This window comes from Elephantulus edwardii, unplaced genomic scaffold (assembly GCF_000299155.1).
Source record: "Elephantulus edwardii isolate Elephantulus edwardi_28Jun2011 unplaced genomic scaffold, EleEdw1.0 scaffold00208, whole genome shotgun sequence".
NCBI lineage: Eukaryota > Metazoa > Chordata > Mammalia > Macroscelidea > Macroscelididae > Elephantulus > Elephantulus edwardii.
Window position 1 is genome coordinate 349,363 of NW_006399958.1, and position 22,603 is coordinate 371,965.

At 56.2% G+C, this 22,603-nt stretch overlaps 2 protein-coding genes across 3 annotated transcripts in view; one reads left to right on the forward strand and one right to left on the reverse strand.

Moving 5' to 3' along the window:
• Window positions 1-9,060, forward strand: part of LMTK3 (lemur tyrosine kinase 3) — a 26,585-nt gene extending 17,525 nt beyond the window's left edge. Inside the window, 5 exon segments of the mRNA XM_006897332.1 lie at window positions 6-183; window positions 2,171-2,306; window positions 2,758-2,900; window positions 4,650-4,807; window positions 8,817-9,060. Coding sequence (XP_006897394.1) covers window positions 6-183; window positions 2,171-2,306; window positions 2,758-2,900; window positions 4,650-4,807; window positions 8,817-9,060 — 859 coding nt within the window.
• Window positions 9,061-11,765: 2,705 nt separating this feature from the next.
• On the reverse strand, window positions 11,766-21,278 carry CYTH2 (cytohesin 2). 2 transcript variants are annotated; one of them, XM_006897260.1, is made up of 13 exons: window positions 21,123-21,278; window positions 20,208-20,355; window positions 20,046-20,112; window positions 19,289-19,407; window positions 18,419-18,499; window positions 17,469-17,581; window positions 17,212-17,360; window positions 16,475-16,586; window positions 12,916-12,918; window positions 12,579-12,655; window positions 12,187-12,258; window positions 11,944-12,098; window positions 11,766-11,853 (listed from the first exon to the last, which is right to left on the reverse strand). In XM_006897260.1, exons 1-13 carry the CDS (start codon window positions 21,139-21,141, stop codon window positions 11,766-11,768), a joined length of 1,203 nt encoding a protein of 400 aa, XP_006897322.1. In that variant the 5' UTR covers window positions 21,142-21,278. The 2 variants fall into 2 exon arrangements, with proteins under 2 accessions (XP_006897322.1, XP_006897321.1); XM_006897259.1 differs by lacking the exon at window positions 12,916-12,918.
• Between the last annotated feature and the right edge of the window lie 1,325 nt (window positions 21,279-22,603).

The window sequence follows — 22,603 nt, forward strand, 5'->3', positions numbered from 1 at the left end:
GGGAGGGCGCGGGCAGCCCCGGTGCCCGTCGTGGTGAGCAGCGCCGACGCGGACGCGGCGCGGCCACTGCGGGGGCTGCTCAAGTCGCCGCGCGGGACCGACGAGTCCGAGGACAGCGAGCTGGAGAGGAAGCGCAAGATGGTCTCCTTCCACGGGGACGTGACCGTCTACCTCTTCGACCAGGTCAGTGAGAGGCCAGCGCGCGGGAAGCAGGAGGAAGGGCCAGCAGGGCGCTCCGGGGGCGGGGCCTGGGTGGGGGCGGGGCATAGTAGATGGGGCGTGACCCAGGAAGGCAATCCCGTCCGTCATTGGTCGTGGCCTGGATGAAGGGCGGGGGCAGGAAGACTGCTCCACCCTGTTGTGGGTGTGGTCTGTGGGTGGGCGGAGCCTTTGGTTGGGCGTGGCCAAAGAAGTAGCTCTAGCCCAGAATGGGACTGGGCATTGAAGGAGCAGGGCCAGAAGAAAAGTCTAGCTTGTTTTTGTTTGCCAGCAAGCCTGAAAGCAAACTGATTTATAGCTGACCCTCTGGCGGGTTTTCAGAAGCAGTAAATTGCATGAAAGGAAGTTCTGCTTCCTCCAAGGAGGAGCTGGAGATTTGAACCGCGTGCCTTTGGGATTGCAGTGCAGCTAGGTGTCCAGACCTCATTGAAGGAGTGTGGTCTGGAGAAAGGCCGAGCATGGTGTGTGCTGGAGCCTGGTCTAGAGGGCTGACCCCATCAAGAGGCGGGATCCTGAGCCGGCCTGACCTAGGAGAGGTCCCCAGAAAGAGATTCCCCAGAAAGGGTGGGAGGCCTTGAGGAAAGCTGAATCTAGAAGGGTCTCAGAGGGAGTGGGTGGGGGCTAGGAGCGATCAGCTAGGGAATAATGCGTCCTTGAGTGTGGAGGTGAGGATCTCAGGACCTTAGAACCCCAAAAGATGCAGGAAGTGCCAGTAAAAGGAATGTAGCCTAGAATTAGCGCATGACCTTGGATGGTTCTAGATACTCTCATAAAACACTAGTTGTAATCCTATGATATGACTTAGTGGAAAGACTCTTGAGAGCGTCATGATCAGAGGACAGATGGAAGTTTCTATAGACTAGGGAGTGATTGGAGAGGGAAGGAGAGATATGAAGAATGAGGACAGGCCTTAAGTCCAAGTTACTGCTCAATGTGGCCTGCAAACACTGAAGAGAAGGCCTGGATGGGGTTAGAACGTGGTTTGAAGATGACCGGAGCCTGGAGAGGTTTGGGGAGGTACATGTTGGACCAGGCTTTAGTGGTAAGAGAGGGGGATGGGAGAGTTATGGCTGGAATTGAATCTCACCGTCTGGGGACAGACCATCAGAGGCAGGTGGCATCTATGAGGTGTTTTGAAGGCGTCTCTGATTCATAGCGATTCTGGTTGCAGAAGAATAAAGCACCCCTCCCTCCCCCGTGCTTAAACACATCGTTGCTGCAGTTCCGTCAGTCTGTCTCCTTCAGGGTCATTCTCTTTTTCAATGATCTATTTTTTCAAGATGATGTCCACCTCCAGGAACGATCCTTCCTAAAAACATGCTCAAAGCACGTGAGACAAAGTCTCACCGGCCTCGCTTCTCAGGAGCACTCCTTCTGCACTTGTTCCAAGACCGATCTGCTCATTCTTTTGGCAGTCGATGGTCTATTCAATACTCTTTGCCAATGCCACAATTCAAAGGCATCATCTTATTCAAAGGCAAAGTATTCACTGTCCAACTTTCACAGACATACAGGGCGACTGGAAGATGCCATGGCTTGGGGCAGGCACACCTTAGGCTAAGATGGGCGAGATCGTGCTGTGTTGGGTGGGGGTACAATCAGGATGCTGATTTTGAAGGCTGTAATAACAGGTGGTTCCAGAAGCCAGCAGCCAAGCTCTCCAAGGTACACATAGGGAGGTTAAGAGAGAGACTGGTTTAAAGAGAATGAGTCCCCAATCTGAGCTGCTTGTCTGTGGGCAGGCCTCAAAGATGGAGAGCACCTGAGACAGAACCAAGGGCTGGACAGGGAGTAAGGAAGACTAGAGCCCCGCAGTCAGGAAAGGGCTCCATAAGTCAGAGGTTGAAGTTGTGAATTGGGGTGCCCCGCTGGACTTGACGAGCTACTGGGGTGCGGTGGGTGGGTATGACAGCCTGCCCCCCCCCTCGTCTCCCTTCATCTGCTTTTTCAGGAGACGCCAACCAACGAGCTGAGCGTCCAGGGCCCTCCCGAGGGGGACACGGACCCATCAACGCCCCCGGCGCCCCCGACGCCTCCCCACCCCACCACCCCCGGAGATGGGTTTCCCAGCAACGACAACGGCTTTGGTGAGGGACGAGGCTGAATTTGGGGACATGGACTAGGAACGGAGAGGCCTTGAATGAGGCAATTTGCTAACAGGCCCAGGGCTTGGGGAAGAAGGAGCGGGACTGGCTGAGATGGGGTCTCAGTAGGGTTGGCTGCGCCTGGGGGTGGAGCCTGAAGTGAATGGGGTGGAGTCTAGTGAGAGTGAAGTCTTAGGGGCGGGGGTTTCTGTGAATAGGCGTGGTCTGGGCGGGACTGGACTCTGCCTGGGGCGTGGCCCGATGGGGAGGGGAGGGGTAAAGTTGGGGGCGGGGCCTGAAGAGATTCTGCATTGAGGTTGGAGGAGGGTGGAGCCTGGGAAGGACTTTGATAGGGTGGCCTCTTCTGGGCGTGGCCTGGGTGAGACACGCCCCTCAAGTCAGGGGAGCTGCTTTTGGATGGTCCCAGAGTCTAACTTTGTCCTCTCCCCCACAGGAGGCAGTTTCGAGTGGGCGGAGGATTTCCCCCTCCTCCCCCCGCCAGGGCCCCCCCTGTGCTTCTCCCGCTTCTCCGTCTCGCCTGCGCTGGAGACCCCGGGGCCCCCCGCGCGGGCCCCCGACGCCCGGCCCGCAGGTAGGGTACCTCAAATCCTCCATCACTTCTGTCTTTTCCTCTCTCTCTGCTCTCAGAACGTCCCTGCCTTCCTTCCGTCCCTGAGCCTCTGTTTCCCATTCTGTAAGGATTCTCTTCACAACCCTGCCTGCCTTTAACCTCAGACCTTTGCCTCGCTTTGGCCAGGATCCCCCATCTCACCGAGTTTCAAGGGGGTGCAAAGGCAGAGGAGACTCATAGCAAGAACATCAGCGCAGGAGAAACTGGTCAGTAAGAAGTAGAAAACAAGTACAACTATGGAAAAGGGTAAAAAAAAAAGGAGTAGAAAACAGAGGACAGGCAGTGAATCAGAAAATAATAACGACAACTCTGCCACGAATATTAATAACTGCAAGCACTTACGTAGACCTGACAATGTGGTTAACATTAACTTGTTTAATCCTGACTAAGAAAAAAAAAAAAATCCTGACTAAGATCCAGTGAGAAAGCCCCAGTGGCTACTGGGTAAGGAGTTGAGCTGTTAGAGGTTGGCGGTTCAAACCACCATCTGCTCTGCACGAGAAAGACGATCTCTATCCCTGTAATTTTGTTGTTGTTAGGTGCAATCGAGTTGAGTACCACTCATAGCTACCAAACCCTGTGCCATCCTCACCTTCACGGACACACTTGAGCCCAAAGCTACTGTCTCTGTGTCAATCCGTATTGTCGTGAGTCTTCCTCTCCTTTGCTGGCTCTCCCCCTTTCCAAGCTTGATGTCCCTTTTCAAGGAGTAACTCCTCTTAACCTTTTCCCAAGGGATAACCTTGCCTAACAACATTCCCATAAAATATGTGAGATGCGAAAAGGAAAGATTTCCCCCTGGCAACACATTCTCCAAGACATAGCTATTCATTCTTTTTGCGGTTCATGGGATATTCAGTACTCTTCTTCAATACCACAGCTCAAAAGCACTGATGCTTTTTCTGTCATTCTTATTCATTGCCTAGCTCTCAGATAGACGCTAGTGTTTGAAAAGACCATGGCTTGAATCAGGCACACCTTAGTCTTTAAACTGACATCATTACTCCTTAATATTTTTGGAGAGGTCCTGGACAGCAGAGTTCCCCAATGAAACATATCTTTTGATTTCTTGGTTGTTGGTACCAAGGGCCCAGTTTGCAGCCTCTAAAACCTGCCGAAAGCTAACTATGAGTCAGTTCAGGCTCAACAGTAAACAAAACAACCATATGGTCCCCCAGGAGGTCTGGTGGCATAATGTGTAATGTGTCAAGCTGCTAACGGAAAGGTCTGCAGTTTGAATCCACCAGCCGCGGGAGAACGATGAAGCCATAAAGATTGTTGTCATTGTTGCTGTTGTTGTTATGTTCCATTGAATTGACTCAGACATAACCATTGTATGTACAACAGACAAAACCCTCCCACAGTCCTGCACCATCCACACAATGTCCACTGTGCCTTGTCACAGACACGGTGTCACTTCACCTCCTTGAAGGTCTTCCTCTTATTGGTTGACCCTCCCTGGAAATCCAACGGGCAAGTTGCACTACATAGGAACACTGTAAGTCAGAACTGACTCAAAGGCTTTGGATTCTGGTTGGGTTTTTTTAACCATATTGATCCCTGGGGGTGGGAGGTCGTGTTAGCCCCGTTTTACAAAAGAGAAGCAAGCTGATTTGCAGAGAGATCACAAAGCACAGCGTAAGGAGCCAGGATTCACACAGCCAAGCTTCCCAGTTGCTGAATCAGTGTCTGCTTCGTGCGTCCCCATTTGTCAGGCGCCTCTCCTGCGGCGTTTCGTGTTCCGATCGCTGGTTTTCACGACCGCCTCGGGAGAAGATCACATCGCTTTGCATTTACTGACTGTGCTGGAGGCCGCGGCGTCCCCGCGCTGCTCTCTGCTGCCGCCTGCTGGCCATGCGGAAAACACCACACCGCGAGACGCAGGGCTTTCCCTGGGCGGTGCATGTGGATAGGGGTGTCAGGGTGCCTTCCCGAACCCTCAAACCCTAGTTCAGGTCAAGTGTTGGCTCTGTCACTCCACGACTAAGAGAAAATCCTTTCCCCCTTTCTGTGCCTTAGTTACCTTATCCGAATGGGAATAACAACAAGATCTACCATATAATATTGGTGAGAGATTAAAAAGGAAAAACGGAGCACCGCATCTGGTCAGATAGCACCAATCTCTAATCAGTAGCTGCTGCTGCTGCTGCTGCTGCTGCTTCCTCCTCCTTCTCTCCTTTTCTTCCTCCTCCTCCTCCTTCTCCCCTTCTCTTCTTCCTCCTCTTCCTCCTCCTCCGCCTCCCCCCTCTCCCCCTCCTCTCTCTCTCTCCTCCTCCTCCTCTCAATATTGGATGAGTGAGCTTGAGCCTGCAAGCTGGCCCTAGACTTTTCCAAGTCCTTCTTTCTTGGTCTCCAATTCTTATGTGTCCAAGGACAGAAAACCACAGACATGCCTTTGTAGAAGGAAATAACTACTTCTTAAGAGATAATTGATTGTTGTGTTTTTATTGACACAGCTGTTCAGTCATCTCCACACAAGTTATTTCAGGAACACTGGTCACAATAAGTGAACGTTCCCAAGATTTACATTCTGGTGGTTCTGTATCTGTGAGTCTAGTTTCCCTGCCCCTTTCCCATCTCATCTGTGTTTTAAGCTAATTGTTGGCAGTTTGGCCTCCTATCGATGGTTTCTTAAAGGAACACCACCATTAGCAACGATGCTCATTATTTTGGGAGGCAAACAGTTATAAAGCTACACAGGGACAGGGGCCAGGGTTATTAGCTTTAGTTCAAGGTATGAAGAATAGCACAGACCAGAGTTTCCGAGAATTCTCCAGTCTCAACCAGTCCAGGAAGTCTGGTTCTTGTTTTCTTAGAGATTTGAGGTTCTGGTCCCCATTTCTCCCATTCTGTTGAGGCATCAGGATGTACGTATGGTGACTCTGATTAGAACCTTCAGTAGTGGGAGCCAGGTACCATCTGCTTCTTTTGACCTCAGAGCAGATGAGGCTGTGATTTATGGTAACTTTGCTCTGTAGATGGATTTGTTCTGGAGATTTGTTCTTTGAGTATTTGGTTTCCCTCCTTCCCTTTTACTCTCGACAAATAGAGACCAATAGGTCTATCTCAAATTTGCTATTATCCTATTATGCTTAAATAACCAGTGCCAATGACTGGAGGAGAGTGGATTTTGACTCCTGGTCACCCCATGTGTGTCAGAGTAGAACTGTGCTCCATAGAGTATTCAAGGGTCATTTTTTTTTCCAGAAATTGATTGCCAGGCCCTTCTTCCAGAGGTGGACTCAAACCTCCAATCTTCTGGGCAGCAGCCAAACGCATTAAGCGTTTTGTACCACCCAGTCATTCTGTGCTTAGGACTTTTCTTGGCTATAAACTTTCTGAAAGCAGATCTTTCTTTCAAGGCATCCTTAGGTGGGTTCAAACTGCTGAGCCCGTGGACAGCAGTACAAAAATCTGCGCAGCCCTGTATCATCCTCTCTATGGGGGCTGTGTGATGCCCCAAGTGCGAGGGGCGGAGGATCCGGGTCAACCAGCTCAATGGCTGCCCTTCTTTCCAGATAGATCTCACGCGTATCCACTAGGTGGCGCTGTGGGGCACCAGGGAGCCCCACGCTGCCTTCCTCTCTCCAGACCCCAGACCTGAGACTCCCGCCACGCGCTCCCGTAATAAATGTGCACCTGCAAATTCAGGGATTCAAAGCAGATCCCACAAGGAAGGGACATGACCTGGAGACATGGAAGGCTTCCTGGAGGAAGTGGCATTTAAGCCAAGCCTGGATCGAGATGAAGAGAGGGAGAGGGTGATGGGCAGACCAAAGAAACTGCCTGGCTTGCATGAAGGACCAGAAGCAGAAGGGAGGCCAGGAGGTGGGGGATTCCATAGAGGGTGTTGCTGGAGGGTGGAGAGGAACGCTATGGAGGTCATGAGTGTGGACTGAGGAGCTGGAACTTGACGTGAGCAGGAAGAGGCAGGTCAGCTCTGGGTGGAGAAGGTGCTTCCGAGGCCTTATAGTGGAGGACCCGGGAGATGAGAGACTGGGACAGGCTAGGGAAAGTGGGGGAGGGTGAAGGGGCTGGGGCTTCCCGGATGGCCACAGCCATGCAAGGCGTGGGGACACTGGCCAAGCGATGAGTCATGGCTGAGGCCAGCAGAGTGAGCAGGACGACGTCATCTTTAGTCACCAGGACAGGAGGCTGAGGGGTGCAGTCGTGCGGAACCCAGATGCCTTCCTAGACAGGGGCGGGGTGTACCAGACAGCCGCTGAGCCCGGCTGCTCCCTGAGATCAAGGCGGGAGGGAGTCCCTTGGGGTCTCCTGTTCACCCACAGACTCCTGTACTGAGGGTGGCTCTGCCCAGCCCAGGGTTTGCCAGGTGCTGCTACTAATAATAGCCCTGTGGTTAAAGAATCAGCTGTCCCAAAGGGTCGGCAGTTTGAACCCACCAGTCGCTCCTCAGAGGAGAGATGAGGCCGCCTGGTTCCCTTAAGATTTAAGGTCTAGGAAAGTCTGTTGGGACAGTTCTCTGTCACACAGGATCCCAGCCCTGAGCTTGGTTGGGTTTTGTGTTCCTGCTGGAGAAGAGTATTGAGAACACCATGGACTGCTAAGAAAACAAACAGATTCAGCCTGGAAAGGGTTAAACCGGGTGGCTCCTTGGAGGCAAAGATTCTGAGGCTCCCTGTAACATACTTTGGACATGTTGCAAGGAGAGACCGGTCCTTGGAGAGGGACATCATGCTTGGGAGGGTGGAGGGACAGCGCAGGAAGGGAAGGCCCTCTATGAGGTGGATTGATTCAGTGACTGGGATAATCGGCATGGGAGTGTCAGAGACAGTGCGATTGGCACAGGACAGAGCAGAGTTTAGGGCTGTTGCACATAGGGTCACTATGACGGCACATAACAACAGAACAACAATGGTGGCCGTCATTAGAACAGCCCCGTCGTGTTTTCCAAGCTGGCATCTTTTCAAGAGACAAGTATTTCCTTTGCTGAGTGGGTTTGACCTTCCATCCTTTAGGTTAACGAGCTGGCTGCTAGCCAGAATCTTAGTGGTTTGAATCCATCCAGCAGCTCAGAGGAGGAAGGACATGGCAGTGAGCTCCCAGGAAGATGACAGTGTGGGACTGTCACCAGTGCTGACGGGGGGACAGTTCATCTTCATCTGGTGGGGTTACTCAGTTAGAGCTGACTTGATGGACTCTCATCACATAGATCCCCACACCTGAAACCCCAATGTGGCAGAAATACAGTCATTCTCCCCATTTTATGACAGGAAAACTGAGGCTCGGGCCTCGGGGCTGAGGACAGTGACCAGGGCCCAGCAGGCAGGATCTATGAGATGGGTGTGGCTTCATTCTGCTGCAGTGGATTAAGCACTAAACTGCTTAGCTGAGAGGTCAGCAGTTCAAACCCACTGGTTGCTCTGCGGAGAGCAATGTTGCAATCTGCTTTGGTAAAGAAAGACTGACAGCCTTGGCACCGTGGAGGGAGGGCAGCAGTGCTCCTCCGCCCTGCAGGGTTCCCGAGTCCAAATTGGCCCAGCAATGGGAGTGGGCTCGGGGCTGGACACAGGATGCGTCACTGACCAAAACACAGTCCCTGTTGTTGGGAAGCTGACAAGCAGCGGGAGGCAGCAGGCCTAGTGGAAGCCTGAGATGATTCCAGAAAGAGCCACATGCAGAGACATCATCTGGGTGCAGCAGTGACTGGGGGCAGGGTGACTAACGGTAGAGTCAGGCCTCTGAGGATGGAAACACAGATGAGGCTGTGCAAAGGCCCTGGGGCAGGACTGTGCCTGGGGTGTAGAAGGAACCTGGGGGAGCCGGTGTGATTGGAACTGAGAGTGAAGAGGAAAATAGAGAGGTGAGTGCAGAGCGGGGAGGGGCCAGCTTCCAAGGGCTGTGTGGACTTTTTTTTCCAGGCCCCGTGGAGAACTGATCCCCCGAAGACCCGACCCCCCAGCACCCCCAGAAGAGGGGTTGAGAGTAGAAACCTCTGTGGACGACGGAGCCACTGCCACCACCGCAGACGCCGCCTCCGGGGAGGCCCCTGAGGCAGGGTCCTCCCTTTCCCCCACCATGTGCCAAATGGGGGGCCCCGGTCCCCCACCCCCCAGCCCTCCAGACGGCTCCCCTGATCCCCCTGACCCCCTCGGTGCCAAATGAGGCAGGAAGCCCACCCCCCATCCCAGAGCCACCCTTCTCAGAACTGAGCTGAACTCTTTGGGCCTGGAGCCCCCAGGCACGGCGAGGCCCCTCCTCACTTAACTCTGAACCCCGGACAGGGGCTGCAGGCTTTGGGGACCTGGACTCCCCCATATCGCGTCACCCTCTCCCCTCCCCAGCCTGGCCCCTGGAGGGGCCGCTGGCCTGAACCTGTGCGTGGCATTTTCACATTATTTAAAAAAGACTAAACAACTTTTTTGGAGGAACAAAGGGCCCGTGTGTGTTTGAGGAGTGGGGTGTTTGCCCAGGAGAAACCAGAACATTCTGGAACATTCCATCAGCCGCTTGACAAAAGGAGCCTGGAGGCTCAAAAATGCAGTTTGTGTGTGTGGCCTCCAACAGGTGCTCATGAAGGGGGGGTGCAGGCACTCTGTGGGGGGTGGTCAGTTTCCTATCTGCACAAAGGGGTGAGGGGAGAAGCGGGAGCTGTCCTCCATGTTCCTCACACACACACACCTCAGAAGAGCCTGGCCTGACCCTCAAAGGTCACCTTCAGAGTTCCTGCCTGGGAGGGCTCTGCCTCAGTTTACCTGTTTCTCCCCAGGACCACCCTCCTCCCTGACCACGCCTCTCCAGCCACATTCTTCCTACTTCTTAGGACCCTAGGAGGCCCTGGACGGCCTGGAATAGCTGAGTGCTGGACGGCTGACCGCAAGGTTGGGGGTTCAAAGCCCCCAAGAGATGCCTCCAGACTCAGAGTCGATCCTGACTCCAGGTGACCCTGGGACACAGCGGACGGCCCCCTGGGGTTCACAGGCCGCACTGGGAAACATTGGTGGGGTTCCAACTGCCGGCCAACGTTTAACACCCTGTGCCACCAGGACTCACGCACCAAAAGGCCCTTGCACACCCCACAGGTCACCCGACAGGCTTTCCTGTGTCACCCCCTGGCAACCATCCGTCTCCAGTGCTGCTTTCTGTCATCTTTTCCTTTACGGCCTTTTCTGAGACCTCCCTCCGCCCGATTCCCTCCGAGCAGGTCTGTCTCTGACCTCGTGTTCCCCACACCTGTCCCCGTGCCCTCAGTACCCAGGTCGTTCGCCTATTTTCAGGGGGAGGTTTGGATGAGGGGAGAGGGACAGAGCACGGGTCCCAGGCTGGCATGCTGAGGGCTCTCGTCTCAGGCTGGTGGGGTGGGTGGCACTAGGACCAAGTAATACATTGAGGGGGAAGGGAGAGAGGATTATGCTTTTGTCAATGAAACCCAGCAGTGCAGACCTGACCTTGTGAGAGGTTACCTGGGTGGCATGCTGTGTGGACCCAAGGGGTCAGGACTCCTCGGTCTGAGAGAGGAAGGGCCTGGGGGGAGGCTTGGACTCATGCATCCTGAGGGAGGGGACTGGGGGTCAGGACTTCTAAGTCTGGGGGAGGAGGGGCGGGGGGGGGGCTTGGACTCCTTGGTCTGAGGGAGGTGGGGGTTGGGGGCCTGGGCCTGAGGGAGGAAGAGCTGTGGGGGTCAGGACTCCTGGGTCTGAGAGAAGAAAAGAGTCAGCGGGAGCTAAGAGCCTGAATCTTCAGTCGCTGGAGAGGAGACAGGACAGAGGGACAATTCTGAGACGATCTGCGCCGGGTTGATGTCTCTGGGTTTCCGAGGCCGCAGCTCTGTACCTGGGGCCGTCACGGATGAAGCCCCGGAGAAGCCCACCAGGCCACTCTCCTCAGTCCCAGGGGGCAGCCAGGGGGCGGGGGCCACGTCAGCCGCACACAGTCTGTTCTGTACATGGAGTCGGCTGCCAACACTCCACCGGCGTCTGGTTTAATTTGGTCAAGACAAAACCACTTATTTTGTCCCCCGAAAAACCTTCCCTTGGCCATTTCGGTGAAAATGGTCAGTGACGCAGCAGCAGCCCCACACTTAGAGGTGGTGGCGCAGTGGCTGTGACAAGGGCCTCACACAGCGGCGGGGACGGCGCAGGACCCGGCTGGCTGGGCTTGCTTTGTGTTATGTGGGGTCACCAGGAGGCAGGGCCGATGTGAGGGCCCCTGACAGTCATCTCTAGTCTGGGAAGGCACCTCGGAACAACCCCAGCTCATCTGCAGAAGCTGTAAATTACACACAGGAGGCAGCTGCCCGTCTCTACCCCTCAGAGCACCTGGAGGACTGGAACCAGGTGACATTGGGATGCCAGCCGATCTCCTCACCCACGAGGCCACCACCGTCCCTGGTGGGGGGGCAGTGGACCCTGCAAAATCGCCTCGAGCACAGACACCAGACTCTGCCCTCTGCACACCTGCGTCCAAGCCTCTTCTCCTTGGAAAGGCCAAGTTTAACTCCACGTGAATCCTCTGCACCCACCTTCTCACTTGAGTGCACCCCAGCAATCAAGTCACCTGAACTGCACCTCCGGACAGCACCCTGCCCTCACGCGCTGAGAACCAGCCCCCAGGAGCTGGCCAGTGCAGGGGTCACACTTGGCCAGCCCCCCACCGCCCAGCACGCAACTCTAACGTCCTGAGAAAGGAGGGGGTCGCAGGCTGAGAGTGGTTAAATAATTAATAAGATTACCAACAGTGTGTTAATTACAAATAACGAGGGAGGAGCCGGAGGTGGTGCATTTTCCAAAGGGGGAACCAGGATCCGCAGGCCCAGGGGTCCGGCCACCCAGGCGGGCGGCTCCGCAATAAATAACGGCGTCGGGGAGGGGTCAGGGCTGCTCCTGCTTCTTCTTGACGGAAATTCGCTTTTTCCGCGCCGCCAGCATCTCGTAGAAGGGGTCCACGCTCACAGCCGCCCTGCAGGGGAGGGGGTCCAGGGTGAGGGTGAGGGCCCGGGCCGCAGCACCCTGGGGGCCCCCACACCGTGCCTCGGGGGCCCCCACGTACTGGATGGACTTGATCCACTCGTCCTTCTCCTCCTGCGTGGGGGCCGAGATCCGGTAGACCATGTGGTTGCCCTCCACCACGCGGCCGTCGGCCTCCGTCTTGCAGGCCTTGATGAGCTGCCCCTTGTTGTTGGGGATGTACAGCTCAAAGCAGTTCTGAGGGGGGAGAGTGGGGGTGAGGGGGAGCTGAGCACCGGCCTCAGCCGCTCCCCCCTCCCAGCAGGAAGGGGCAGGGTGGTCTTACGGGCTTCCGGGGGTCGTCCACCTCACGGATGCTCAGGTTCTCCAGGGGGATGATTCCACGGGGCTCCTTGTCCTGCACCCACAAGGCAGTCAGGGCTCAGACTCCAAGATCACAACTCCATTTCTCCCCGGGGCCCCAGCCTGTCCTGCTCAGATTGGTGGTCCAAGCTGCACCCCCAGTCCCAGTGTCCTAGAGGCCAGCCCCTAGCCCCTCCCAAGTGCCCTAGGGGATCAGCCCCCAGCCCCTCCTCTCTCCTCCCCAGGAGTCTTGATCCCAGCCCTCCTTCCTCCCACACACACCCCGAGTCCCTCCCTGCCCCTGGAGTCCCACCTCCAGCCTCTCTCCCAGACCCCCCCACCTTCCCCTTCCCATTTTGTCCCTGGTTCCCTCACCGTCGTGTACTCAAAGTAGTAGAGGCAATTGTCAGTAAGAATGAACCAGCGCCGTTTCCATGTCTTCACCCGGCCCCCTGAAAAGGAAGGGGTGGGAGGGGGCCCGGGCTCAACAGGGGGACAGGGCCTCAGGGAGGCTGGGAGGGGTGAGAGGCGGAGAGACAGCAGGGAGAACAAAGACAGCGCAAGGGAACAGGCGGCAGGCGAGGCAGGACAGGCCTGTGGGCTCACGCAGGTCCCCCCACCCCCGCCCACCCCAGCCCCTCCTTCCTCCTCCCCGGGGGCCCTGGCCACCCCCCCAGTTGAATCGCAGCAGCGAGGAGCGGTGGGTACCTACCTCCTGGGGCAGACAGCAAGAAAGCAGGCAGGATCGGGCACAGGAAGAGGGGAGACGGAAGGAGGGGCACCCCAAAAGCCACAAGGCAACAGAAAGAGGCAATGCGAGGTGAGAGCAATGTGTGGTGGGGTTGGGGGGCAAAGGGACAGAAACAGCAGAAGAGGAACAAGCAGAGGGAGTGGGTGGGAGGGAGAGAGAGAGAGAGGGGAGAAAACCAGTTACATCCCTGAGGGGGGAACACCCAGGCCCCCTCTTCCCCTGGGGGACTGGAGCCCTGGAGCCCCCCACCACGGCAGCTGAGGCACCCCGGTGTGGTGGCCTGCCGCAGTGAAAACACCACTTCCCCACAAAGGGAGCTGACAAAACCCCCAGTCCCCGGCTGGGGGTGGGAGGGCCAGCCTGCTGTGTGACCTCCGGGTACCACCAGCCCTCTCTGGGCTCTAGTCTGAAAAGCTGGTGGCTCAGAGACCCCATGGGGCCCCTCCTTCCTGCTTTCAGAGTTCTTGGATGGCTCAAGATTGGTGAACAGGTTACACCACCAGCAGGTCCCCACCATGCTGAGATTCACACCCACCAGACAAGGCCCCTGACCCCACAAGAGTGTCTCCCTAAGCACCGCAAGGAGTCGGGGGCTCAGGAGGGGCCTGTGCGGATGTCTTGGGGTGACTTGCATGCTACACTCTGGAGAGTGGTTAAGTTGGTAGTTCAAGTCCAACAAATGCTCCCTGGAACTAAGATGAGAAGTCTGCTTACTCTGTGACATCAGGCCACTGCTGACTTCAAAGTGACTTGACGGCACACAACAGCCGCACGCACATACACACAGTACTGTAGCATGGTGACTAAAGCCGCCAGTTGCCAACCAAAAGGCTGACAGTTCGAATCCAAGGGAGAGAGAATCTGTAAAGACTGACACTGGCGACCTCGGGGCCATCCTACCCCGTCCTGCAGGGTTGCTGCGAAATCAGACCTGACACACTTGGTTTGGTTTTGGCTTTCTTTAAATCCATACAAGTGTTTATTCTGTCCTCGCCTGGGAAAGAGGACAGAGCACTGGAAATACGGAACGCTTCATGAATTTGCGTGTCATCCTTGGACAAGGGCCATGCTAATCTTCTCTGTATCGTTCCAATTTTAGTATATGTGCTGCTGAAACGAGCACATGTTGGCTTTTTTTAAAATCCTAGCCCAGGAGAGCTCCAACCCCCAACAGAGGCCCTTTAGTTCTCAAGCTAACAGTATTTGACCGGTGGAGGAGTCAGGGCTGGGAGGGAGGCTGTGATTTACAACAGGCCCATACAAAGGAGTAAAGGGACAGAACAGCTCTGGGTCCCAACCTCGGGGTGCATTTATGCCAAACCACCAAGTTCCTGGTGAGGCAAAGGCTTGATGTGCTCGGCTGCCAGGCGAGGTGCCTCGGAAGAAAGGCCTGGTGATCTGCCCCCCAGTAACTGAGCCACTGGTAACCCAGTGGGCAGAATCTACTCTGACCAGCACGGGCTGTCAGGAGGAGAGCTGTCGAAGTGTCATAGACAAGACGCATGCCGGACTACACGCAAATGAGGGGGTGCTGAGTGGGGAGAAGCCGAGTCTGATTCCTGGTGAGGTGCTGCTGGGGGGGGGGCGCTGGGTGCTTGGGGACACCGCTGTGTCCATCTCCGCGGGGCACAGGAGGCCCACCGCGCCCGCACACTCCAAGCCCTGATGTAGCAGAATGGCTGAAGGGCTCACAACGGCCCGTTTCCCAGTCACTGCTTACCCACCACGCCACCAGGAAGCCTGGCGGGGACTTGGGATCTCTCTATACTAGTCCTCCAACTTCTCAACTGGCCCCATGATTTCCAAACAAAAAGGTGAAAACTAACAACAGGTCAAGCCGCACCAGGCACGCAGAGAGCACGCTGCCTTCCGGAGACCCCGCGCGCGCGGAGTGTCCACTGGACTCCTCAAATGGTTACTCCCCTGAGTGTCCACTCTATGCCACAGCCAGCACTGGGGTGGTTCTGAGCTATGGGGACACGTCCCCCAGGCCCGTGGTGCTCCACTTCGGCCACAGGCTGCAAGCCCCCACTGAGAGCCTCCACCTCGGCTGCACACTGGAAGCCCCCTGACCGTTACCAAGGGCCCGGTCGGCCTCCGAGCTGAGGCTCCGGTTTGTTGTGGTCCAGGCTTCAAGGACTGGACAGGCTCCGTGGTCCTCAAAGCCAGCAGGAGCCACCTGACTAGATGGCGGGGACCTGGGGGCCTGGCCTCTCACCCACCCTGGTCACCCCTCCCCCATTCTTGCTGGCTGGGCTTGTTCCTGCCCGAGAGAGCAAGCCCCTAGAGGATTCTGGGAGAGGCGTCTTTGGTGAAATCCTGCTCTTGGATGGCTGTGGGGAGAGATGACACGTGGGACCCCCACTTCATCACTGGCCTGATAACGAAGCTAAGTCCTGGGGCTGACCAGGGTCCTACAGAGCAGGATTGCCCTGGGGACTGGCCAGGTGGGATAGCAGGTGCCCAGGGGTTGGCCAGGTGGGATAGCAGGTGCCAGGGGCTGGCCAGGTGGGATAGCAGGTGCCAGGGGCTGGCCAGGTGGGACAGTAAGTGCTCGGGGACTGGCCAGGTGGGACAGTAAATGCCCGGGGACTGGCCAGGTGGGATAGCAGGTGCCCAGGGGTTGGCCAGGTGGGACAGTAAGTGCTCGGGGACTGGCCAGGTGGGATAGCAGGTGCCCAGGGACTGGCCAGGTGGGATACCAGGTGCCCAGGGGTTGGCCAGGTGGGATACCAGGTGCCCAGGGCTGGCCAGGTGGGACAATAAGTGCCCGGGGACTGGCCAGGTGGGATAGCAGGTGCCCAGGGGTTGGCCAGGTGGGATAGCAGGTGCCCGGGGACTGGCCAGGTGGGACAGCAGATACCTGGGGGCCAGGCCTCCTGGCCTGGGGTTTCCATTACTGCACCCACAGCCTCTCTGAGTAGACACTTGGGGAGGGCTCTTCCTGTCCTCGCAGTCCTCAGGGATGTGGTATCTCCTAGGTATCTAGGAGGGGCACTGTGGTTCCTGCTGCTGGGCGTGCATGCTGGCCACACGGCAGCCCTGAGTCCCTGCACCTCGCACAAGTGGCATTTTTAGGGCCGTGAGTCAGCCGTGCGTCACACGAGTCTGGGCAGAGTTTTCCTGACAACACATGCTCCTTTTGTGCCTCTATGTCATGTCATTGTCACTCTCAAAAGAGCTGAAGCCGCGTCCCGCTCTCCGCACCACGCGCCCCGCGCATTTCACAGACCACAGCAGAGTAGAAGGTAACCTTCCTTCCCAGGCAACGAAAAACCAGAAAATGTGCATGAGCGGCTTTGCTGTGACACACTGTCGTGGGCTCCCGGGACACACCCCTCGGTATTTGCAAGGTGAGACCTCTCGGGCCTGATTTCCTTTGCAGCCCCGTTTTTTTCAGACATCAGATGCTCAGAGAGGGCTCATTGCTGGCCTAAGGTCACACAGCAGGCGCCGTGGGGAAATTGAGCTGGGAAGCCAGTCCCTTCGAGGCGGCCGGCAGGGTGTGGAGGGGACCTACCCAGCTTGAGGAGCCAGCCCTCGCGGTCCGGGTTGAAGAAGGTGTGGGTCAGGTCATTCCCGTCGTCCTCTGGGATCTTGAACGGCTCGTTCCGGATGCTGTCATAGAGGTTCTGGGGAGTCAGGGGGCGAGGATCCAGTCAGCCTCTCTCAGGCCCTGGGACCTGCCTGGGGCTCCGTACTGGAAGCGGGGGAACCCCGCTATGACCAGGGAGGAAGAGAGCTCCACTAATGGGGAAGGGGCCAGCCCAGAGATAGGACACTGGCTGGGGACACAGAGAAGAGGAAGTGACATATGGGGGGGGCAGGAAAGAGGAGAGAAAAGAGGCAGAAAGGACAGACAAATTCTCAGGGCACAGACAGAACCCAGAAGTAAAAAAAAGGACAGACCCAAGACCCTGAAGTCCGTGCTAAACCACAGCCCCCGGGTCCCTGAGGCCGCAAAGGTTCTGCAAACCGACGGTCTTGCCTTTGCCTCATGGGGCAGCTGGTGGCTTTAAACTACTGACGTCACAGCAGTTCGAATGCTTAAGTGCTGCGCCACCAGGGCTCCTTGAGAAGCAGAGAACATGAAAAGGGAGATGGGTGGAGAAGAGACGTGAGTCAGAGAGATTCAGAGACAGACAAAGGGTGGGGAGTGACCACAGGGTGGGCAGGAAGACCATGGCCTGCACGGCCAGGCACACTGGGAGATAGCGAGGCGGGGTGGTCTGTGGCAGGAAGGGGAGGTGGTCTGACCCTGAGCAGCTCCTCCGGCAGGTCCCCGCCCTCGTTGATGCCCCGGTTCATGGCCACGAAGCGCTCGAGGCCCGGCTTGTCGCGGACGTTGGGATTGTGCAAGCTGGTGTTTAGCATGATCACAGCAAAGGACAGGACGTAGCACGTGTCTACGGCAGACAAGTCGCAGATGAGCCGGACACGTGAGCCCCAGGCCACCCAGTCACCTTCCTGCCCGGGAGCCCCGCGTCCTCTGCAACCACCACTCCCTGCAATACCTGTGGACTGGAAAACCCCAGGGTTGCACAGGCAGTATCGCTGGGCAAAGGCCTCCATCATCCGATCAATCTTCTGGGCCTCTCCGGGGAGACGGAAGCTCCACAGAAATTGCCTGGGTTAGGGAGGGACAGGAGGTGACTCCGGAGGGCCAGAGCAGAGCCCCTGGTCCCCTCAGTCCTTGCATCTGGCATGGCTCCTGAGTGAGAAAGTGTTCCAACCTCTTGACCCTCAGGGATGGACACACAATCTAATCTGATCAATGAGCACTGGCCCTGGGACTTACGCAGAGCCTTTCAAGAACCAAAGTAGCCCTGGTGACGCAGCGATTAAAGTGCTCACGTGCACGTCACAAGGTGAGTGGTTTGCACCTGCCTAGCTGCTCTGCAGGGGAAAGATGCACCTTTGGTAAAGACTGCACCTTTGGAACTCCGTGGGGGAGCTCGACCTGTCCTGTAATATCTCTGAGCTGGAAATCACAAGATAGTAACTGCTTTTTAACATTCATTTCTAAAAAAATAACGAAGCAGTCTCTTTTCTCTGTGGTACGTTTGAAGAGGTTACTAGTACTTGTTATTATAAAGATTCACAGAAAGCAATGTTTTCTTTTTAATCAGTGAGCTGTTGTCGTTGTGAGGTGCCGTCGAGTTGAGCATGACTGATAGCGACTCTATGAACAGAAGATCTGAACCCTGTTCTATCCTGTGCCGTCCTCACACTTTCTGACACACAACAGCCAACAGCAGCAGTTACGGCAGCTGATATAGTCTAATACTTCTGAGCACCTGGATACAGCTGTACCTGCAGGAGACATGCTCTAGCCAACTTCTCTCTTACTGAGGCAGTTAGCAGTCTAGTACTTTTATTTCTGTTTCACTTGTTTCCATCTCGGTTTCGAGGACGGTCTGTCACTCGCAATAAAGCCAGCTGTGACCCAGGGCTCCCCTCTCACCTGAGCGCCTGGACCAGGTTGAGGTCTGTGAACTCGTGTAGATCCACAAAGGCATGGAGCACTGAGAGGTTCAGCTCTTCCCTGGGAGGACAGGAACAAAGTCACAAAAAGGAGGAATATGAGGCGCCCGGAAGGGAAGACAGCAAACTGAGCCCTGGAAAGGCTGCGTGGAACTTGCAGGGATGGTACCAGAGGGAGGCTGAGGACACATTCTAGGAGGTCCATGTGCTACAAGAGTCTCTCTGACCTGGCTTCTGCCCAGCACCATACCCTCACCAGGATGCCCCAGCCCCCAGATGTCCCCAAACATCCACCATGTGCCCTGGACGTCCTCAGACAACTTCAGTATATCCTGACATCCACTATCCACCTCAAAAATCCACTGTGTACCACAGACACCAGTAGCCTGACATTCACAGATGGCCATCATGTCTGTAGACAACCACAGTGTATCCTGGATGGACATCCACAGACGACAACCACTTACTCCAGAAACTGACAGAGGACAACCATGCACCCCAGACAACCAGATAACTGCTGTGTATCCCAGTTGTCCACCAATGATCACAGTGTACCTCACATGTCCACGCAGTCCTCCTGCACCACATCCCACAGACTTCCAAGCAGTCCCCATTGTCCTCTGCTGGCCAGACCCATGGACCCTAGGCTCCTAGTGTTCTCCACGTTCTCGACAGTCTATACACACCTGCCTACACATGATTCCCAAGTCCCCCAAGATGATCTCCCATTCCCAGGGCAACCAGAGGCTCATCCACGGTCTATCAGGGTCCCTCTAAGGAGGCTGCAGGTGCCGCACCGAGAACAAGCAGGTTGTGGGTGAGGGGTGGCAGGCAGAGCCTGGGCTCTCACCTCTCCCCCAAGTAGTCCCCGATGGCTGTCTTGTTCAGCCCCTCGCCTTTGTACAGGAAGCGGGCGATCTCCTCGGGGGTGTTCTGCAACAGTTCATTCTCCACCAAGAACTGTATCCCCTGGTGGGTGGACACACGGGGGTTGGGAAACACAGACCCAGACCCTGGGCAGCCCAGTCCTGCCCTGCCCTCAGCACAGCAGGGTTAGCCTTGGTCCTTGGTCTGTTCATAGGTCCTTGGACACCACTGTTGGTGACCTTGGTCACCCTGTGACGTTTGTCATGTGCTGTGGTTGCTTCTGCCTGGTCAATTCCATTACTGAGAATGGGGTCTGGCCAGCAGGAGAAACTTCCTGAATGTTTGTTGAATGACTGAACAAAGATAAATGCTTTGGGCAGGAAGAATGAAGCAAGAAATGCTTAAGAGAGAAACGGGTGTAAATAAATGTCCAGTTGAATGTCTTTCCCCCAACTGAATACCAATCATGGGCCTTTGTATCCTTTGCCCATGTCCCCTGTGAGACTCCAGCTTCCCTCAAGGACTCTAGATTGATACCAGAAGTGGGTCCAAGAAAGTGAGTGGAAAGGGGCTGAGGAGCTCCCAGACACAAAGGTCGGCAGGCTGGGGCACTGGGTGAGCATTCCAACAAGTGGGTAACCTATATCTGAACCCTGGGTTGACATCCAAGTCAGCCCATGTGGATCCTAACGGTGCTGCTTGTGTCTACTGGTACCCCAGCCCCGAGGGGCCCCAAGCACCTTCTTAGGATCCATGTTGAACTTCTTTCTACCCATGGCCATCTTCCGGTTCCTCTGCAAGGTCTTACTGTGAGGCAGAGAGTGGGGACAGAGAGTGAATGCGTGATGGGTTCAGGTCGAGCCTCCACCACTTCTTGTGACCTCTCTGCCCGGGGTCCTCACCTGCCCTCATTGGCCTCCAGACCCTCGACCTCACTCATGGCCTCGCTCAGTTCTTCCCGCAGGCGCTGGATCTCCACCAGCAGCTCCTGCTTGCGCCGCCGGATGTTCTCCAGCTCCATGCGCTCCTCGGGCGTCAGGTCTGGGGGTTCTAGGGGCCAGGGTTAGGAGGTCAGGCTTGGGGAAGAGGGCCCGGGACAGTGGACATGGGCCGAGAGGGGACTGTTAGGTTCTGGGGGAAGATGGGGTTTGGGGACGGAGAACCTGAACGCATAGGTTTAGGGGCGAGCCTGAACTCATCGTTTTAGGGGACAGAAGGGGGATGAGATCTGGACTGTTGCATTCATTACTTGGGAGGGGGTCAAGATCTTGGTTGCACGACTCCATCACGGGCGAGGGGGTCTGTGCTCCGGGATTCAGAGTGCAGCAGGGGGCTGGGGTCCACGAGCAGAGGGCTGGGGTCCACTAAGGCAAGGGGCGCTGATGACAGTTTGCGAGAGTTGGGCCAAGGGGGCGGGGTATCGAAGGCGCCCGCCCCCGCCCCTCGGGTCCCCCGAAGACTTCTCCGCAGCCCGTTGCCACCAGCAGCCCCCCAACCCAACCCCACCCGCTCTCAGAAGGCGCCGGACAAGCCCGGGACCCCCCAACAGGGCTGGTTCCGCCCCGAGCTCGTCTCGGCCGCTCCATCCCGCCCCCCTCCCACCGCCACCGGAAACAGGCTCGGCCCAAACAATGGCCTGGAACGCCCCGCTCTCGGCCCCGCCGGAAACTCGGTCGGCGGCCCCACAAAGGCGAGGCGGCGCCGAGGCCGATGGCATCTCCGCCGAGCGGCGCCGGGAACGACCGCTCCCGGGCGGGCACCTCGACGAGGAAACACTCCATAGGCTTCCCCGCCGGCCCCGCCCCTCCCCGACCTACCATAGACACCGTCCTCCATGGCGGCTAGGAAGGCCCGCGGGGAGTCCGGGGCGGTCCCGCCGGTCGGGCCGGGATCCGCGTTGGCCCGCGGGCTCGGGTGAGCCCGCTCAAACGCCCCGGGAGCCACCGCCGCCTCCTCAGCGCCAGTCCTCAGCGCTGAAAAGACTCTCCCTTCGCCTCCCTATCGCCCCGCCAGTAGGGACCGCCCCTCGTGTTGACACCGCCCAATCCACGATGGGCCCCTTCGCCTGTTCCGCCCCCGAAGGGGAAAACCCATTCCCCAGGACCAATGGGTGCACAAGAAATTGCTATAGGCATGACGGGCCGGTCTGTAGAGCCAATCGGAGTACAAGTAAGGTGCAAGGCCCCGTCTCCGAAACAAAAGAACGAGTCTGGCAGGATAGTCCGCCAATGAGAGGCTTCGGGTTGAAATGGCATGGAAGCGAATTGGGAGAAGTGCGCCTGCGCAAGAACTCTAGGCTCCAAGAGATTTCTTCAACTAAGCTCGGCCTCTTGTTGCTGGGGGACGGTCCTTCGTGGCGCTGGTTGCCTGGGGCGTGGTCAGAACTGTCAGGTGTTTCTAGAGCCCCGCCTTCTAGTTGGCCACGCCGGCTTTAATGGCGTGGTTGCCAGGCAACTGGAAGCCATATTGGTGCCTCTTTTTTTTTTCCCCCTAATACTTCTTTTTCTTGCTACAGTTGCTACGGGTACTTCCCCCTCTTCTCAGATACACTTCTCTCTAGTACCCTCTCCTTTCCTTTTACTCCCTCTCATCCCTACCTTATCAGGCTCTACAGAATCAAAGAAGTGGTGACATAACGTATTTTATACTTTATTAGGACCTCATTACTTGCTATGCTTTTGAGAGCTGAACAATGAATAAAGATGACAGAAGAATCGATGCCTTTGAACCTGAAGTGTTGGAGAAGAGTACTGAATATTTCATGTTGTTGTTGTTACGTCCCATCCATTCGCTTGCAACTCATAGCGACCCTACGTACAATAGCCATGAAACCTGCTCTATCCTGTGCCAACTTTATCGTCTCTGACACATCTACCCTCATTGCCTCAGTCACTAAGTCAATCCATCTCATCAAGGGTCTTTCTCTCTTACGCTGTCCCTCCACCCTTCTAAACATGATGTTCCTCTCCGAGAACTGGTCCCTTCTTGCAGCATGCCCAAAGTATGTCAGACAAACCTCTGAATCCTTGCCTCCAAGGAGCATTCTGGTTTCACCCTCTCTAGGATAAATCTGTTCTCCTGGTAGTCCATGGTATATTCAATACTCTTCTCCAGCACCAATGCTCAAAAGCATCAACTCCCCTATCATCTCTAGTCATTGTCCAGCTTTCTGACGCACAGCAAGTAACTGTGAAGACTATGGCCTGAATCAGATGCACCGTAGTCTCCAGACTGACAATTTCGCATGGACTGGAAAAAAAGCTCAAAAAAACAAAAAACACTTTTTCTGAGAAAACAC

Coding starts and splice junctions, on each gene's coding strand:
- CYTH2 (XM_006897260.1), bottom strand. Junction 17,361..17,468: donor TGGGGTTTTCCAGTCCACAG/GTATTGCAGGGA, acceptor TGTCTGCCGTAG/ACACGTGCTACGTCCTGTCC. Junction 11,854..11,943: donor GAGTGGATCAAGTCCATCCA/GTACGTGGGGGC, acceptor CCTCCCCTGCAG/GGCGGCTGTGAGCGTGGACC.